This window comes from Arvicola amphibius, chromosome 1 (genome assembly GCF_903992535.2).
Source record: "Arvicola amphibius chromosome 1, mArvAmp1.2, whole genome shotgun sequence".
NCBI classification, from domain to species: domain Eukaryota; kingdom Metazoa; phylum Chordata; class Mammalia; order Rodentia; family Cricetidae; genus Arvicola; species Arvicola amphibius.
In genome coordinates this window covers 98985461-99005358 of record NC_052047.1, presented here as the reverse complement: position 1 = coordinate 99005358, position 19898 = coordinate 98985461, and the positions used below count along the sequence as shown (strand labels likewise).

Below are 19898 nucleotides of genomic sequence, written 5' to 3'. Positions count from 1 at the left end.
CTCTAGGCCAGGGAAGGACACTCAGTGTCAGACAGCCATGCGTCCAGACACAACTTGTGCCCCCAAAGCAGTCTGACCCCAGGACAAGGCAGCCAGTGTCATCCTGTCACCACAGGCACCAAGTACAAGCGGAGGCTACAGTCGTGCAAACCCACACTACCCGTACCTTACTACCTAGGTATAGCTGGCCTTGAACTCCTGATCCTCCTGCCTTCTCAAGGGCCAGGATAACAGGCTTGAGAGTCCCTGCCCCATTCTTTAGCCTTCTTGTGATTGCAAAACACAATTTCAGCTGGGCTTTGTGACAGCACTCAGGAGGTTGAAGCAGGGTTGCTGACTTCAAAGGTGCCATGGGCTATAATGGAGAGCATCCGCATAATGAAGAAACCACCCAGGGACATGGAGTCACATTTTCCATAAGGCAAGGCTGAGCCAGGGTGTGATCTTGAAATTCTGTGGACCATTCTTTCAAGAGACAAGATGCTAAATAGAATGGCGTGGCTGCTTTCTGGTTACACACTTTTTCTGAAACAGCGTTTGTTTATCCCTGGCTGTCCTGGAACTCACTCTGTAGCCCAGGCTGGTCTCAAACTCAAGAGATCCGCCTGCCTCTGCCTCCTGAGTGCTGGGATTAAAGGTGTGCGCCACCACCTTCACCCAAGGGCACACAGTTTGTTTCTGAGCGTATTCTACTCCACTCCCTCCCACCTAGGTCAGCCATGATGGCTGACATGGTAAATGCACATACCCCCGAATTTGAAGAGTCTGGTTCCATCACTGAGTGCCACATGATAGGAGACACCTGACTGACATCACATGCATGTTGTGGCATGGACACACCAAAGAACCTCCCACCCTTTTTCTAAATTTCCTTCTCAGGGTTTTTGTGTGACTCTGGCTGTCCTGGAACTCGCTCTGTAGATGAGGCTGGTCTCCAACTCTCAAGAGACCCACCTGCCTCTGCCTCCCGAGTGCCGGGATCACCACCGTGAAGTTCTCATAAGTTGCTGGCTCAGACAACAAACGAGAACGGCCATCTTGGTAACAGGCAGACAGGTAGAAGTCGGTGTCTGTTGTCACCTCTAAATCTCCCTCCAAAGCTAAGCACTGCACCCCAAAAAAATGGCCTCCAAGGCAGATGATCACCAACACTGGGGACCATACAGTCAGGCCCTGGGGTTAATCACCCTGAAGACTACAGAACAGGCTAAGGCCATTCTCTGCGGTCACACAGAAACACACAGATTGGTTTTAAAAGCCTGTGCCTCCATAGCCATGAGCTTGCCGGGTGCAGGCCTCCACCTGCCTCCCTGACAGGGCTTTGTTTCCCGTTGCCTGTGGAAGCTGATAGCAGGGAAGGGACAGGGTAGCTGGCTGCAAGCCTGGGTCCTCTGGTCCGAGGGCAGGAACCCCATTTCCCATGGGTGCAGGCCCCACCCCCACGGATCTACCAGTAGCCTCCGCCCAACTCTAACCAACGGTTTCCCATGTGTACAGTATCTGCGGGGCCTTGCCATGTCTCCTGTGTGCCAGGTGGACAGACTGACCCTCCAGGCTGTGGTGTGTTATCAGGTGGACAGACTGACCCTCCAGGCCGTGGTGTGTTAGTTGTCAGGTCCATGGGATTCAGGCTGACACGGGAGGCCAAGTATTACCCTTGTCTCTTTATTACCCAGGAGTTCTGTGCCCAGGTGGGCATTGCTGCTGCCTGCAAGCGGACGGCACTGGCCACAGGGCCCATCTTCCTACTGGCTACCTACAACACACACAGCTGACACTACTGCCACGCAGTCTGACGCCAGCATGACCCACTGCTGGTTTAGCTGTCCTGTGATCTCGCCTCCCGCTCCTGGAGCTGAGAGCGGGGGTGGAGACAGCTACATGGAATCTCACTGTACAGACTGCCCCTGAACAAAAATGGTTCTGGTGGCTGTTTCAGGGCTCAGAACATGGCACGGGGGCCAACACCCCAAACTGCCCACCAACCCGAGACACTGAATTCCCATGAGATGGAGGACAGGAGGGCACAGACGGGGCAGGATGTCCATGTCTTCTGCCCGGGCTGAGGATGGAGCAGGACTGGACACAAAATCAGGACTGCTGATGCTGATGGCTGTGAAGAGGAGAGGAGAAGCCGGGGAGAGGAGACATGGACAGTCCACAAGCGGGGCAAAGTCACAGGTCTTGCCTGCGTGGCACAGGCCCCCGAGATTAGTCAGGCAGGGGCACCTGTTGGGACCTACAACCCAAGTGTGGGCACAGAATGCTGGCACCTGGCTGGGGCTGGCAGTGGACGCTTCCCAGGGGGCTGAGAGTCAACCATTCAAGTCCCTTTAAACCAGGCAGGGTAGGGCTTGGGACCCAAGGGCCCAGAACACACCCGTGGCTCCCGTGCGGCCCTGCACCCCCAGCAGCTTCCCTGGGTGCTGAAGGAGTGGGTGCTGGTGTGCGGCTGTCTGGTTGACTCTTCCGGGAAGGGATGGGGGCAGCAAGAATACAAAAAAAACGGAAGTGGGGGACTGGGAATGAAGAGAAACACGGGGTGCGAGTCCGTCTTAACATGCATGTCCAGTCTCTCTCTCTCTCGGGCAGCCTGACGGAGGAAATGCTAAAACACCAGGAGGCCGAGGAGCGATGGATCACCACACAGATGAGCTGTGGACAGAAGCCAGGGCAGTGAAAGCCAGGACCAGACTAGCGGTCCAGCAAGGGAGGCCAGATGGGGACCCCGTGCAGTATGGCTTCAGGGAACTACCAGCAGTTGAATGTGATGGCAGACACCTGTCACCTGGCTCTCTAGTTTGGGGACAGCTTTGGCGACTTGAGACCAAAACCAAAATCCACGCAAATAAATAATCAAGCAGCGTGGAACAAGCCAGCAAACCCAGCGATGTGACACGGGAACTGGACATACAGGGAGCTTGGAGAACCTGACAAAACTCCAGACCAGTGACACCCCAAAGGCTGAGGTCTGAGGTTAGCTCTGGACACAAACACTAATTCTCATGAAACGGGGAACTTCTGATTGGAACTGACAAGCAGGGATAGGACAGCCCAACAGTCGGCACAGATAGCACCAGTGGGTTTACCGTCACTCTTGCTGCTCCTCGTGGCTGGCGCTGGGTGTCCGGCTGCGCACCACCTGGCTCCGGATCTGCTCCACAAACTCTGGGTTCTGCTGCTGCATCTGCTGTGCAAACTGCTGGCCCCTGTGGACGCCCAGGAGACCAACTGTGCTGCCGCTTCCTGCTAGCCCCTCTGGCCTGCCTGAGGTGTGAGAGCCAGCCCCTCCCACCCGCCGCAGCCTCTCCCTACCCCTCCCAGACCCACAGCAGCACTCACGCCTGGATGAGGCTGGCCAAGTCACTCTGCGATGAACTGCTGCCAGGGGTGCCCAAGGGGTTATGGCCGCCAGAAATCATGCCTGACATCCTGCAGGAGAAAGGACTAAGCACACAGCCTGTGCAGACCTGCCTCTGTCCCAGGACCCGCAGACCACTTGTCCGGTGAGCAGGGCCTTCCCACAATTGTGCCCCCTCCTCTCGGGCACCCTATAGAGAAGGAGCTGCAGCATGGCAGGCAGCAGTCAGGACAAATGGCTCCTGACAGCTCTCAACAGGAGGCTCTGACCCACACCAGAGCGCAAAGGGACCCAAGGGATCTATGTTCATTCAAGAGCCAGACCCAGAGGCCCAAACGCGACTCCACGATGGGAATAATCGCCCACGACTGACAACACAGTCGAGAGGCCAACCTGTGGGGGGAACAAGGCAAGGGGGACCGAAGGGCTAACTAAGCAGGCAGCAGTGGCAGCAGCTGTGTGACATCCGGATGGCACGTGAACACTAGCACAGGCAAGACTGCACGTAATCCAGCCCAGCTGGAGCGACACAGTGGGCCCTGCCTCAGAACATAAACACTAAAGTAGACTTTGGATTTCTCTTATACAAATACAAACTAACAAACAAAAGCAACAACTCTGGCTTTCTCATATTTAAAAAAAAGCAAAACTGTAACAGGGGATAGAGAAATGGTTCACAGTTAGAACACTGGCTACTCCCATCGAAGTCCTGGGTTCTGTTCCCAGCACCCACACGGCAGCTCACAACCAACTCCAACTCCTGTTCCAGGGTACCTGACCCCACTTCTGGCCTCTGGGTCACGCACACACGCGCTACTCTAAGCAGGGAAGGATGGCAGGGGCACTGTCACTTACAGCTGCTGCAGCTGGGGACTGTTCATTAAGCTGGAAGCCTGAAGAGAAAGAAGACAGCGCATTAGGAGGAGGCCGAGCCGGGGTCACACTGGCCTCCCAGAGGACGGACAGTCAGCAGATCTCCGACTTGACACCGGTTCCTCCCTTTGCAAGGCCTCACACATGCCCACCACGTTCTCAGTGTCACTGTGTAACAAGCGGGTCTGGAACTCCTTGTCCCTGTCCCAGCATCCCAATGCTTGGCTCTCAGGCCTACACAACACACCTAGGTATAATGGGAACTGAACAAGAAAGACATCAAAGAATACACCAAGTAAAATGGGAAAAACCCATCAGGCCTTAACTCTGCACAAGGAACAATAGACAACTGAGCAAAACCGGGAATTGGAGGGATGGCTTTCTAAAGGGAAGAGCACACCAACTGGTCGGCCAACACCAGTCAACCTAAAAGTGCGCATACAGGTAGTATCATTCAGACTTAACAGGTTATATTTAAGAATATATATGCCGGGCAGTGGTGGCGCACGCCTTTAATCCCAGCACTCGGGAGGCAGAGGCAGGCGGATCTCTGTGAGTTCGAGGCCAGCCTGGTCTACAAGAGCTAGGTCCAGGACAGGCTCTAAAAAAGCTGCAGAGAAACCCTGTCTCGAAAAACAAAAAACAAAAAAAAAAAAAAAAAAAAAAAAAAAAAAAAAAAACCAAAAAAAAGAATATATATGCATAAAGATATACATATATGCATACAATATTTTAAAAAGAGGCTATGGCTTTGAAAGAAAAATGGGAAAAGCACATGGGAGGGTTTTCAGGAATGGTATAGGAGCGCGAAATGTTTTAATTCAACTATGATCTCAAAACTAAAACAAAGAAAAATCCATTTCATGAGTATTAAGTATTAAATATTCATTTTTATACTCAGAATGGTTCCATAGTTTCTCAACCATGGTACTTCAACCTTCCAACACAATCTATTTCACAAAAGTGGGAAATATAGAGCTGGGCGGTGGTGGCGCACGCCTTTAATCCCAGCATTCGGAAGGCAGAGGCAGGCGGATCTCTGTGAAAAAAAAAAGTGGGAAATATAATTAGAGCAATGCAGTATGAGTTCTGAACCATATTACTGAAGCCTTCCAAGGTGAAAACCACTGCTCAACCCCAAACAGCCGTGTTTGCCCTCTGGAGACCACACACGACTGGTGGGGGGGGGTCAGTGGGGGACGGCAAAGCCCACCCCCTTCTCCAAAGGGCATGCCCACAGAGCCAGACAGTGTTCATTGTCAGTCCTGCCCCAGAAGTGACATGTTCAGCAAGAACTTCAAACAATCCCTGTTGGCTGAGGCTGCAGTGCCCACAGTGCAGACACAGCGAGACCCCCAGCTGACACAGCGCAACACAGCCTCCTCACAGGGGCAGGCTTGGGGCGGGAACCTGGTCTGGTCTTTAGAGTCTGAGCTGTGTACCTACCATAGTGATGAAGTGTGGGTTGTTCAGCAGACCAGCAATGTCCAGGCTGCCCACGCCTCCCGTCTGAAGGAGAAGCATCAGTTAGTGTGTCTGGAGCCAGCCTGGGCACTCTGGGGAAAAGATGACTGGCCACAGCCCTCAGGGTTTCAGAGGCTCTCCACCATTCAGGGAGGGTCCTTCCAGGAGCCCCCAATAAGCCTGCCTGTCACTGTGAACCCCTGCACAGCCTGCACCCCCCACCTTGTCTGCGACCTTCAGACCTGTCACCATCACAGACCACAGAGGGTCCTGCTCCCTGTCCTTAGCTCCTCTATGACCTACTGTGCCCCATGTTCCTGAAAGCCATCTCTGCTATCCCAAGTGCCCCCCGAGAGCAGGGGCTCCAGCATGGCCTCCCATCACCCCCTCTTGTAGAATGGGCTCACGGGACTCGGCGCCTCCCGCAGCTTCAGCTCCGCGATCTTGAGGTTGGACTTGTATGTGTCATTCTCAGGGTCCAGCTCCAGGGCCTTCTTATAGTAAGCCACGGCCTCAGCATGTTTGTTCAGGCTGGAGAGTGCAAGGCTGGAGACAAGAGCATGCCAGGTGAGCTTCAGGGGGCCAATGAGACTCAGCACCAACCCTCTCCTGTCTACTTTATGGGCCAGGCCAGGGCACCAGGGTGAAGTGACAGGAGGGCACTCCTCATCTGGGGAGACTAAGGAGGATTGGGAGGTGACACATGTTCCTGGCAGACAAGTGTCGCCCACTCTCCATTAAAAGACCCTACCCTGCTGGATGGTGGTGGCACACACCTTTAATCCCAGCACTCAGGAGGCAGAGGCAGGCAGATCTCTGTGAGTTCAAGGCCAGCCTGGTCTACAGAGTGAGTTCCAGGACAGGCTCTAAAAAGTCCTAGCCTACATCTAAGAATACTACCGAGGATACCTGGAGAACCCGAGGCTGGTCTCCCAAAAGAACAAAGGGATGGGGCAATGATGGCACACACATTTAATGCCAGCACTAGGGAAGAGGCAGGAGGATATCTATGAGCTTGAGACCAGCCTGGACTACAGAGCAAATTTCAGGACAGCCAAGGCTATACAGAGAACAGAGAAACTTTGTCTAAAAAAAATGAAAATAAAAATTGCTATTAAAAAGAGGGAGGGGCGGTGAATGCTGGCGAGATGGTTCGGAGGGTAAGAGCACTGGCTGCTCTTCCAAAGGTCCTGAGTTCTATTCCCAGCAACCACATGGTGGCTCACAGCCATCTGAAGGAGATATGGTGCCCTCTTCTGGCCTGCAGGCAGATATGTGGACAGAACCCTGTATACACAATAAATAAAATAAATAAATCTTTAAAAAACAAAAAGAAAAACAAAAAAAGAGGGATGGTGACATACATTTTGTTCACTGCAGGAAAAGCCTGCCTGGCTGCACTACACACAAGGACAGATGCTCCCAGACACCTGCCTTGGCAATGAGCACACGGTACAGGCATCAAGTCTCCCTGTGCCGCAGCAGCTGCTCAAGGAACGTGGTCCTGACCCTGTGGCACACACCGCAGCGCCAGCTGCACTTACCCCATGCGGCCATAGGCTTTGCTGTAGCCTGGGTCGATGCCGATAGCACGTTCGCAGTCCTGCACGGCCCCCACATAGTTCCCCAGCTTGCTGTAGGCTGCAGCTCTGGAGAGAGGGGTCAGGCAACAGGCACTCAGGCCCTCCTCGTAGAGGACAGAGGCCTCTCTAGGAGCTGGTCTGTGGCAGGAAGGTGAGTGGGCATGATACTCCACTCCACTGGGACCACAGAGGCTCCAGAGCCTGCCACAGATCTTGACAGGGACACATGGCTATGTGTAACTCTGCACCACAGAATGAAAAGACAAAATAAACTAACAGGGTGGTTATCGGAGTCTCCAGCTGTCTGGTGCAGGGCTGTGTTAACCCAGCTCAGGGTCCTAGGTGAGAATCATGCCATCTCAAAAGACACCAATACGGACTCTTCCCACACCTGGGAGGCCATCTGACTCCCGCTCTTCACTTGGGAGCCATAGTTCAGCATGCACAGCCCACACCTCCCAGGTCCCCACAGCTGCAACCATGGCCCTGGCCAGACCAGCACCTGTTACAGAAGTAGACGGCATTAGAGGGGTTGAGATCAATGGCTTTGCCGTAGAGGTGCACAGCTGCCTCAAAGTTCTCCAGCTTCATCTGCTCGTTACCTGCGGAGCGAGAGAGGAACATAGGCTGGCCCTTGCTGCTGCAGGCTGACCCACACTGCCACAGGCTAGCCCATGATACCATCAACCCCTAGCTCCTCTGGGCTAATATTCCAAAAGGGAGAGCCAACGCCCAGGTGACACTGGGACTTCTTTTTTTAAAAAAAAAATTATTTATTTATTTATTTATTATGTATACAATATTCTGTCTGTGTGTATGCCTGCACGCCAGAAGAGGGCACCAGACCCCATTAGAGATGGTTGTGAGCCACCATGTGGTTGCTGGGAATCGAACTCAGGACCTTTGGAAGAGCAGGCAATGCTCTTAACCTCTGAGCCATCTCTCCAGCCCCGACACTGGGACTTCTTTTCAGATAAAGGGTCATGTGTCCCAGGCTGGCCTCAAACTTATGACATAGGCAACTCCTGGCCCTCCTGCCTCTACCACAGTGCTGAAACGAGAGGTGTGGCACCATGCCTGGGAAACGCGATGCTGGGGGTGGAAGCCAGCTTCACACAAGCTAGGCGGAGGCTCTGCCCACTACTCCAGGGACAGAGGTAGTGCTGGGTACATGGCAGGCCCACTTGACAAGAATGCAGCCAAGTGGATCTCACATAGAACCAAAGACAGGTAGGGCCAGTCATCTCCTAGAAGCCACAGATGGTTGCCTGTAGGGCCTGTGGTCTGCCTGAGCATGTGTCTTTTTGAGATTTTCCTGAAAGCCATGGTTCACACAGACCATTAAATTTTATTCCCGCCCCCCCCCCTTCCTGAGTGCTGGGAGTCAAGGCGTGCTCCACCACCGCCCATTTTATTATTATAATACATTAAAAAGGGCTGGAGAGATGGCTCAGCGGTTAAGAGCACAGGCTGTTCTTCCAGTGGTCCTGAGTTCAATTCCCAGCAACCACATGGCGGCTCACAACCATCATATAATGAAATATGGTGCCCCCTCCTGGCCTTGCAGGCAGATATGCAGGCAGAACATCGTATATGTATAGATAATAAAAAAATCTTTAAAAAAAATTAAGTTTTGTTTTTGAGGGTTTTGCAAAGGAATCCTGGCTAGCCTGGAATGCACTATGGGGACTAATTTTGAACTCAAAGATGATATGCCTCTTGAGAATGCTAGAATACCTATTTAATTCCAAATTATGTATGTGTAAGGGCATGCGGGTGCAGTGCCCACAGAGGCCAATGGATTCCCCAGAGCTGGGCACAGAGCCAGCACGAGCTAAGCTGCTTGACAAAGGCACCGAGAATCGACCTAGGCCCCTGCAAGAACAGCACGAGCTTGAACTGCTGCATGTCTACAGCCCACACAGGCTCTTTTTAATGCGCCCCTGCCCCTCCCACTGACTGCTCCCTCCGGCACCTTGCAGAGGCTACCATGGGATACCTGTCTCCCTTACCTTCAGTTTTGAGGCGCTCTGCCTCAGCGGAGTCCTCCTCAGAGGGTGGTGTCCTGTCAGGGCCCCTCGGGTCCTGAGGCGTCTCCTGCTAGGGGAAAAACAATCCCACTGTGTCTAACTAAACCTGCCCTTGCAGGATGCTACCCAGTTCAGACGGCCGGGTGACCTGGGTAAAGTACCAAATGCCCACACACTGCCTTCAGGGGAAGCCCAGGCTCACCTTGTTGGCAGCAGCTGCTTCAAATATCTCTGGTAGGGTCTGGGGGAGAGCTAGGTCACTGTCCTCCACTGTTACCCCAAAGGCTGTCTCCAGACACTGGATGGCAACTGTATGGGAGGGTAGATGAGCTGGCCCTGGAGTGTAGGGCTACCAGGCACGGGCTGGAGTGCCCTCTTGCCTCCAGCCCCACACCGAGTTCTGGGAACAGGTGTGCACCAGTACACCTGGCTTGAGCCCGGGACTTCAGACAAGCGAGGTTGCATGTTCTACCCACTGAGCCCCTACCCAGCACTCATGTGTTTTCAAACATGTATCCGAAAACCCCAACCACCTACACCTATCTTCTCAGTAACCTTCAGTTGGCCTCAGACACACTCGCCTGACAGCAGGAGGCACACACAGGAGGCCTGAGGTGGGTGACCTCATGTCCTCTGTGGGGTCCCAGTGCTGAGGCTTGGTCTGACTGTTCCCAGCAGGCCCTTTGGGAACAGTGAGTGTCTCCCCAGGGTGGTGCCCCTGCTGTGGAGCAGACTGATGCAGCAGGCTGGGTCAAGCGCAGCAGCAGGGAGGGCTCCTCAGGAAAGGTCACTCCAGGCTACAACTGGGGAGCTGTCACCCATGCTGGGGTGAGCTCTGGTGACACAGCTGTCTGAGTCATTTCTGCTCCTGTAAGTGACCTCACTGGCTTACAAGCTGGGCTATGGTGGTGTCTGTATTTGGCTTATCACTCCCTGTGTGAAGTGGACAAACACTGGTCATATCTCCCTAGGAATAGTGCCACACAATGAAGAAGGCAAGGAGGTCCACATAGGAGCCCAGCAGCCTCGGAAACTGCCCAGGAACCACAGTAAGGACAGGCACACTAGGGGCTGAACCTCGGCTGCCAGCAGGGAGATGACTAGGGCCATAGTCACAAGGAACAGCAAAGGGAACCCTGGGCACCAGTGGGGTGCTGGGCACCTGCCACTCCCTCAAGAGCCATGGAAGGAAACGGTATGCTTGCTGGCTGCCTCCGCTTCTGTGGTTGACAGGCTGGGATGTTGTGGCTCTGGACACAGGCTGGCAGGGCATCAGCCACACCTACCCTCTAGGCTCTCCTGGGCATCAGGCGAGAGCCCGCCATGCCGCAGCTGGCCATGCAGGAACTGGATGATGGCATACGCCAGGCGCTTCCTGTTGTCCATCTCGAGGCTGTTGAGGTGACGCTGCCTGCTCAGACCTGTGGGGACAGTCAAAGTGTAGGATGTGGGACTGGGGGTAGAGACCTGCCCTTCCTCATGGGTCCCTGACAGCCAACCACTACCAGAACTGCTCGAGATCAGCAGCCAGTCCTAGTGTCACAGTTGGTGACACCACAGCATGGAGCCACAGACCTACCTGCCACACAGAAACGACTGTCTCATAGGACACAGTGCTAGGGATGGATGGGGAGCAAGCCCAGAGCAAGTGTCATCTCTGAGCACTCTTTTCTCAATTTACCCTTTCACAGCCCCTCCTGGGGTCAGGTGAGTACAGCTGTTTTCTGGGACCCAGGGTGAGGTGTCTAGTTCCTTGACCACCCCCCCACACACCCAGAGCTTGGCAGGTGCTTCAGCTTACCCGTCCCAGTCCCCAAGACACCTGGTGACACACTCCAGAGGGACCACGGATGGGGCAGGGAATCTCTGGAGGCAGCAATGGGCTCAGACCCCTGGGGTAGGGTATTGAGGTCACTTCTCCGTAGGGAGCCGCAAGCATGGGCAGCACTGACAGAAACCCTCAAAGAGGGCGTGGCACCACAGCAGACACCACAAGACAGAGGCTACAAGCAGAGACACCAGGGCAACAGCAGCCCAGAGGTGAGGAGGACAGGAGGGAAGATAGCTGGGGCATGTGGCTCTGCCATCAAAGTTCAGACTTGTGGTCTCCAGTCCAGGATAGAAGCTGGCCTAGAGTCTGGCATTTGGTGTGTGATCACATGATAGCCCTTGCAAGTGACTCTCAAAGCCAATGAGCTGGCTGCCCTGCTGACCTCTAAGTTCCACCTCAGAGTCTCAGTTCCTACACCTGTAAAGTGGGGTAGACAGAAACCTCAGCCACTGCACCATCATGGACAGTCCTCGGCCAGAGCAGGGCCCACACTTGTCCCTGATGTCACGATCCCTCTGCACAGACCCAGACTGATAGCACTGTGGGGCCTCCAGGGACCAGCTTAGTATCCCGAGCCTCAGTTTCCCCCTGTGTCACTGAAAGTGGTGCCAGCAGGCCTGGTGGTGCGTAAGAAGGGAGGACCCAGATCCTGGAATAGAGGAGGCAGTGTGGGACACATCCCTCTGCAGGCTCGCAAGGTGTCCCTTTGCCTAGGAGCCCTGTGCCTGCCCGTCTCAACAGGTTGGGCAGCTCCTGCCTGAGAAGCCACTGCTGGCCATGCCTGACTGGCACCCATGGCCTTTCTACGCCATCTCTCTTCTCCACTCACCAGGACCACAAGGGCAGGGCTGGCCCTTCTGCCATGACCTTTATCCTGACCCCCGACACAGGGGGTGCCCTTAGCAGTAGTGGGTGCTGGCCACTGGCCAGGCACTCCACACATGCCTGCTGGACACAGACACCCTGGCCTGAGGACATAGATGCTGGCTGCACCACAGTGATTGGCACTTTGCCATGAACATTCTAGAATAGAAGGCAGCCTCAGACCATTTTCTGAGAGGGGCAGGGTCAATCTGGATTGAAGACTGAGACATGAAGACAGCACTGTGGGGGGCCTGCTCCCAGGCTGGCACCGGGGCCCCAGAACCCACAAGCAGATACACTTTCCCCCTCACCGCTACACAGACCCCTGAACCCCTGAGCCCAAGTATGACTGACTGAGGTGACCAGGTTAAAGTGAGGCCAGAGTGGGTCCTGATTCAGGTACAGATTTAGGGCAGAGACCACTAGCCTGTGATCCTGGTACCCCTGTGGCTGAGGCAGGAGAATGTTCAAGGTCAGTCTGAGTAGATCAGAGGTCAGGGATTGAAAGTCGGTGGCTCACGCCATTATTCCCAGCACTGAGGAGGCAGAGGTCAGCCACAGCCAACAGGGAATCTCTGTTTCAAGATAACTAAATAAATATGGGGGCTGGGAGAGGGCTGGGGAGATGATCTGACACCCTCTGCTGGAGGGATGGATGGGGACAGACACACACACCTTTAAACTCTGCAGGTAAGGGGTTCTGCTCAGTTCCAAGCTCTTGCCTAGCATACACAAAGCCTGGAGCCCTAGTCACAAGACATTAACATGATGAAGATGTCTGAGATTCCCCCAAAGGGGGCCACTGTGTGAAGACAGAGATGGCAATAGTCGCCCCGTCTCAGAAGAAGCCATCCAGGCTCTGGGACGTCCCCTCACCTGAAAAGGACCCTTTTTCCTCTTACCAGCACCAGGGGAGAGAGGTCGCTGTGTTTAACACAGCCAGCTCAGACCTAGGCTCCGGGTCTGACTCTAAGGACAAATGAGCCACTAGGGACAGAAACCAGGGATCAGATGACAGCGGTAGGCTGTGCATGGCAGAAAGCTAAGGCCGAGCAGGACCTCTGGCTTGTCCCAAGGGGAGCCTGGAATCCACACACCCACTCCATGCCTGCCTGTCAGGCACGGGAAAGCCACTTCCCATCCTAGCACTCTGGAGCTGAGGTCTGAGGACAACACATTCTATGCTGGCCTGGCTATGACAAGACTCTGACTCGATAGATAAGTGAAGGGGTGAAGACACTTTTAACCCCAGACTCGGGAGGCAGAGCAAGTTCCAGGACAGCCAGGCTGCACAGGGAAAGCCTGCCTTTAAAACACCAAGAAATACAAACACAAAACAAACAAATGAATAAAGCAGGACCAGGGGTCAGTAGGATGGCTTAGCAGCGGAGTTTGTCACCAAGCTGGTAAACTAAGTTCCATCTCTGGGCCACATGGAGGAAAGAGGCCTGAATCCTGAGCTGTCTCCACAGCGCCCACACGTGCCCAGAACTGTAAACTACAGCTGGGAGACGGCACCGTGGGTGCAGTGTTTGGTGCTCCGCAAACGTGAGGACCCGAGTTCAAATCTCCAACGTCCATGTGAAAAGCTGAGCATGGTGACACACTGTAATGCAGGGCTGGGGTGGGGACGGGGATCTCTGGAGTCCACTGGCAGGGTGCAGAAGTCACTGAGGAAGACGCGGCATGTGGCCTCTGCAGGAGCCTGCCTGCTCCAGGGTGAGCTGTGTGGCCAGGATGGCCCCACAAAGAACAGGTGTCTCCACAGTACAGGATGACTGGATTAGGAGACAAAGACCTGACGCACCAGCTCTGTGACAACACGGACCTGTCACCACCGAGGAGACAGCAGTGTCTGCCTTAGTCCCTCAGTGATGGCTGCTGGAATGCTGAGTATTCTTGTCACTCGGCCCTCAGCACCAGTGCTAACAAACAAGCCCCCACCCCATACAGCTGAGGGTCAATGTCACTTTAGACCATGAATCTCCTCCCCCAACAGCCACTGGTCTTCCTCTACGGCCATGAGGCTCCACTTCTCACATCCCAAGCATGGAGGGTTGGGGAAGGTTCTGGCTGAAGGACAAGGCTCTTCAAAGCCCCATTTCTCCGGAACAGTGTAGACGCTGAGTATAGCTGCCCACCACCCAGGACATAGTCCCAGGGTGCTCCTGGGTGAGCAGGCTGACACCTCTAAGTGCCATTTCCACACCACTCTCCTCCGCAGCAACAACACTATGGACCAGCACTGGACCAGCTCACCCAGGACCAACACACCCGTGCACATCGCCGCACCCGCTCACCCCTTCATCTCAGAACCAAACCAAACCTAGGGTGGCTGAGTGGGTAATAGCACCCGCTGAACAAGTGGAAGGACCTGAGTTCAGATCCCCGGCACCCACCTAATGGCTGGTTGTGGTCATATGTGTGGGTTACCTGGTGCCAGGGCATGAGTGGAGACAGGAGGATGGCTGGGTCTTGCTGGCCACCAAACTAATCCCAGGGTCGGGGTACCCTGCTTCAAGGGAAGAAGATGGCAAAGCCTTGCAGTTTGCCTCATCCACACAGCAACTTCCAGACCACCCAGTAAGACCCTGTCTCAAACTAAACTAAACCCACACCCAGCACAGCAGAGCTCACTAGCATACCACCTTACCTACGCTCCTGTCCAGGACAAATAAGCTGAAGAAAATGGTGAGCCCCACAAAATGAGGGGTGTCACCTCTGAGCCCTACACAGGCCCTACCCAACTTCACTACCCACAGCAGCTCCCTGAAGCACAGCCGTGCTCACCTACAAAGCAAGCAGACATCGCAGCACACAAGAGAGCCGTCTAGGCGCCTGGCAGGCCCTGCGAGCACAGCTGCTGTGCACCCCAAACTTCCCAAAACTCAAGGGCAGTCCCTGCCCCGTGGGTGTGCACCTACAAGTTCTACCCCCACCCCAAACCTGAGGTAGCCTCGGACCTCATCTTGGGCTGTGCACCCCAGAGCACTATGGACAGTTGTCAGTTGTCTTCTGGGCCCGAGCTCCAGGCGGCACCCACACTATGGTGGCAACCTGAGAGGGAGGGCCTATCTCCAAGCCATGCAATCCAGTCTCTTGGGGAGCACAGCCCCCTTCTTTGGCTATTGGTTTTCTTATAGAAACTTAACAGAGGGGCTGGAGAGATGACTCAGAGGTTAAGAGCACTGGCTGCTCTTCCAGAGGTCCTGACTCCAATTCCCAGCAACCCCATGGTAGCTCACAACCATCTGTAATGAGATCTGGTGCCCCCTTCTGGTGTGCAGGCACACATGGAGGCAAAATGTTGTATACATAATAAATAAAGCTTTTAAAAAAGAAAAAGAAGCCGGGCGGTGGTGGCGCACGCCTTTAATCCCAGCACTCGGGAGGCAGAGGCAGGCGGATCTCTGAGTTCGAGGCCAGCCTGGTCTACAAGAGCTAGTTCCAGGACAGGCTCTAGAAACTACAGGAAACCCTGTCTCAACAAACCAAAAAAAAAGAAAAGAAACATAACAGAGCCAGGGTTGTGATCCCAGCATACGTAAGATTGCAGGAGGCTGCAATCCTCAAACAATGCAGGTGGCAGGGACACCACCGCGTAGGAGCAGTGTTGCGGATGGTCAGTTCCCAGCAACCAGATAAGCCACTCACAGGGGCCTGAACCCCAGCTCTGGATGATCTGACGCCCTCTTCTGGCCTCCATGGGCATTGCATGCATGTGCACATACCCACAAATGTGTGCACAATTAAAATCCAATCTTTAAAACAATGAAAAACAAACAGAGTAGAGCACGTGGCACACTCCCATCCTCCCAGCACTTGGGAGGTGGAGGCAGGAAGACCAGGATCAAGGACACTCTATACAGTCTGAGGCAGCCTGGGCTATTTGAACTCCTGTTTCAAATATAAAAATATAAAAATGTAGCGCTGACTCCCACACGAGGACCAAGAAACACAGAGCAGGACTCTGGCAGGGTGGCTGGTTTGTGATGTGGGCCGGAAGTAACCAGCCGGGAGTCACGCTCCCTGCCAGGAAGCACTATGATAAATACTTGGCTCAAGACCTTGGCAGGGTCAGAACTTTCACGTGCTAACTTACGCATACAGCATGCACTACAGGGACCCCTGGGAACACTCTGGACAGGCAAGGCTTGTCCTCCAACTCCAGCCAGGCCTCAATTCAAGCTGTCTGTCACCCCAGCATATAGCAGGCTGCAGCAGGATACTGCCAGAATAGAAAGCAAGCCAAAGGTCAGTGTGGCAACTTCTAGGGTCTGGTGAGGCACCCAGGGGAGACCCTGTCTCAAAACAGAACTACAGGAAGGGCTTGGAACACAGCTCAGCTAATGGAGCTGATGCCCAGCCACAAAGCAGAGGCTGAGACCTTGGGAGCGGCTCCAGGATACAGAGTCCAGTGGGCAATCCTTTACCTCGCAAAACTGAGTGCACACACAATCTTGGAACCCACATAATCTGCGCAGAGGCCTCAGTGGTGAGGAGCGACCGGGCTAGGGTTTTAACACTAGAGCTAACTATGTAGCCCAGGCTGGCCTCAAATTTAAGGCAATCCTCCAGTGTCTGCCTCCTGAGAGCTGGAATCATAGGCCTGCTTCATCATTAGCTTGCTCACACATGCATGTGTGAGCGTGTGTTCATACACTGTCAACCTAGGGTGTCCTTCCTCCAGCTACCACCTCCTTCTTTAGAAACAGCATCTAACTGGGCGGTGGTGGTGCTCACTTTTAATTCCAGCACTTGGGAGACAGAGGCAGGAGGGTCTCTGTGAATTCAAGGCTAGCCTGGAACACAGGGCTGAAAGACAGGCAAGAGAGCCCAGGGAATCTGCCCGTCTCTGGCCTCCTGGACCAAGATAAGAGGACAAGATTATCACTTGGGGCTTTTTACATGGGGGTGTAGGGACTCAAACTCAGAGTACAAACCCATTACTCACGGAGCTGTTTCCCCAGCCCAACAGGAGCATTGCTCATCCTGTACAACGTGCAGAGGTCACAGCAATCACAAGAGTCCCTAGACACTGCCCAGGGTTCCTGGGGACAAGAATGGCCAGGGAGAGGAAAGATCGCTCAAACAAATAACCACAGACAAGAACTGACCAAAGCAGATTAACCGGTGGGAACCCATCAAGGCCGACAGGCCAGCAGGCCCCTGCAAGTGACAGGCAAGGACATTTACAACGATTTCAGGGACTTGTTTTGGTTTTGCTGTTGCTGCTGCTGTTTCATTTTTTTGTTTGGTTTGGTTTTGTTTTCCAAGGCACGGTCTCTCAGTGTAGCCCAGGCTGGCCTCAGACTCAAGAGATCCACCTGCCTCTGCCTCCCGAATACTGGGAATAAAGGCAAAGGTGTGGGCTGCTCCATCTGGTTTCTGAGAGAGGAGGAACTCACTACATAGCCCAAGCTGGCCTTGAGCTTCACTCCCATCCCCCTGCCTCAGCCTCCCACATGCTGGGAGGACAGCCAGTAACCCCTGTTTACACCTAAACTACTGGCTACGTTAACATCCTTTTCAAAATGAATTATGATGCCGGGTGTGGCGGTACACTTTAATCCCAGGCAGAGGCGGGAATCCGAGGCCAGCCTTGTCCACACACTGAGTTCGAGGACAGCCAGGGATACATAAACACTGTCCAACAAACTGAGTTGGTCTCACATTGTGGTCCACATAACTTCTTGCGTAGTCCAGGCTGGGCCTTGAAAGTCTCTAGGTAGCCCAGGCTGGACCTGAACTCGCAGTGATCTCACTGCCTCACTCCCTCAAATGCAATGCCAGATCATAGGTTTTGGAGCAAGCAGCTGGACTAGACTTCGGCGCGACGGTTTTTGGTTGTCGTTGTCGTGTCTTTGAGTGAAAGTATACAGTCCTGGCTGGCAGGAACTCACGCCAATCCACCTGCCTCAGCCTCCACAGCGCTGACGCGACGGCAAGTGTGCCTGCAGCACGGTTTCACCGCTGCTCAGAGCGGGCGAGCCCGGCAGGCACGCCCCCCACCCTCACCCACCTCGGCGAGCGCCGAGCACCCACACCGCCCGCGCGGACAGCAGTGGCGGCGTCCGCTGTAGACGAGGGGAAACTGAGGCTGAGCAAGGTCACCAGGGTGGTGAGCGGCGAAGCTGGGATGACATCCTGGCCCCGAGGGAACCTCGAGGATGCTGACGTGCCTCCCACACCTAAACGCCGGCCTCTTCCTGAGAGAGCGCTACGGAGGAAGCCGCCTGACTCAGTTTCTCCACTGCGCCGCCCGCTCACGTGACCGGCGGGGAGCAGAAGTTCGAAGCCCGAACCCCCTTTGTCTTAGGATCTCCCGAGCACTGCACATCCCGAGCCACGGACCCCCCACGGACCCGGGGCACGGCGGAGACCCCCGACTCACCTCTCAGTCGACTGAAGCCCCGTCCCACCGTCGGCTGCGCCTGCGCACCGCGGCGCGGCCAGGCCCCGCCCTCAGGCCCATGACGCTTGCGCAGGAGGAACCCATTGCTCCGCGATTGCGTTCTGCGCGTGCGCCTGACTGGAAGTGATGTCACACGGAGGCGGGCACAACCGGGTCGTTGGAAAAATCTGACCTCGGAAGCCTCTCGGAGGCCGGAAGTCAGTTTGACAGACCAGGGGTGGGCCTGGAGAGGGGCTTGACGGGGCGGCGGCGGACCCGGCGGAGCCGAGGCGGACACGTGGGCCGGGGCCGGTCACGTGGCGCAGTGCCCCGCGCTGCAGCTCTGAATCCCGACTACCAGGAGCCGCTAGGCTGTTTTGTCTGTAGCTTCGGAGCGCATCCTTTAACTCAATCTGTAGACCCCACAGATCCGCCTGCCTCTGCCCCCCGAGTGCGCCACCACCGCCTGGACTTGTTTTTTTTTTGTTTTTTTTTTTTTTTTTTTTAAATGAACTGAACCTCCTCGGAAGTGCTGGAATACAGGCATATCCCGCTTTCTGTGAAAGAAGCACAAGTGCTTCTCAGCTCACCAATCTATTTTGGCCAATATATGTGTGTGTGTGTGTATTTAATGTTTAATGTTTTTTTAAACTTTATTTAATTTTATGTATGAGTACTCCGCATGAACACCTGCGTGTCAGAGTCTTGAGTCACCATGTGGTTGCTGGGAATTGAACTCAGAACCTCTGGAAGGGCAGCCAGTGCTCTTAACCGCTGAGCCATCTCTCCAGCCCCCTTGGGCACTCTATTTTATACATGGTCCCTTTTTAAAGATTTGTCTTTAATTATATGTATTGAAAAAGTTTTATGTCCCAATAAACTTCTCCACCGACACATTAATCCAACTCAGACCAAATCAAATCGAATTAGAAAAGGCCCAGGTTTACTGGATGACAACACTCAAAGTGGCCTTCCAGGCCAGCCAGGGAAGGAGATGGGAAAGAAGCTCACGAAGACGACCTATTCATTCTCTGGGGGCAGTTTAAATACCCTGAGTGGTCTTGAGCGTCTCTGGGAGGGGCCACCGTTTAGCTTGCTTCCTCGGAGGTGGAGTCTGGACTGAGGCAACTGCGGGGAGGGGGCTTGTAATGGAACTTTCCACCCAAACTTCTAGACTCCCTGGATATGTGGATGCCAGGGGCTCGGGTGAAGCCCTGGCCCAGACAGGTATGTCTTTCGTTGGGCGTGTGTATGGAAGTGCAGAGTCTCTGCACTGAAATTGAAGCTGGAGTTGTGAGCTGTTCGGATCCTCTGAAAGAGCTGCATACACTTTTGTTCATTTATTCATTTATTTATTTTTTAGTGTTTTCAAGACAGGGTCTCATTAAACTCAGAGATCTTGCCTGCCTCTGTCTCCCAAGTGCTGGGATTAAAGGTGTACTCCACACCTAGCTTGCTATACACACTCTTAAGTCTTGAGCTCTCCTATTTTTGTTTC

The 19898-nt window shown here is 54.2% G+C and overlaps 1 protein-coding gene across 2 annotated transcripts; it reads right to left on the bottom strand.

Moving 5' to 3' along the window:
* Positions 1–1649: 1649 nt before the first annotated feature.
* On the bottom strand, positions 1650–18500 carry Sgta (small glutamine rich tetratricopeptide repeat co-chaperone alpha). Of its 2 annotated transcripts, none has more exons than XM_038337477.2 (12): positions 18401–18500; positions 10598–10732; positions 9514–9620; positions 9294–9381; positions 7784–7883; positions 7243–7347; positions 6106–6244; positions 5681–5743; positions 4217–4254; positions 3343–3432; positions 3090–3209; positions 1650–2655 (listed from the first exon to the last, which is right to left on the bottom strand). In XM_038337477.2, exons 2-11 carry the CDS (start codon positions 10695–10697, stop codon positions 3092–3094), a joined length of 948 nt encoding a protein of 315 aa, XP_038193405.1. In that variant the 5' UTR covers positions 10698–10732; positions 18401–18500; the 3' UTR covers positions 1650–2655; positions 3090–3091. The 2 variants fall into 2 exon arrangements, with proteins under 2 accessions (XP_038193405.1, XP_038193414.1); XM_038337486.2 differs by having other exon boundaries at positions 9294–9378.
* Positions 18501–19898: the final 1398 nt, after the last annotated feature.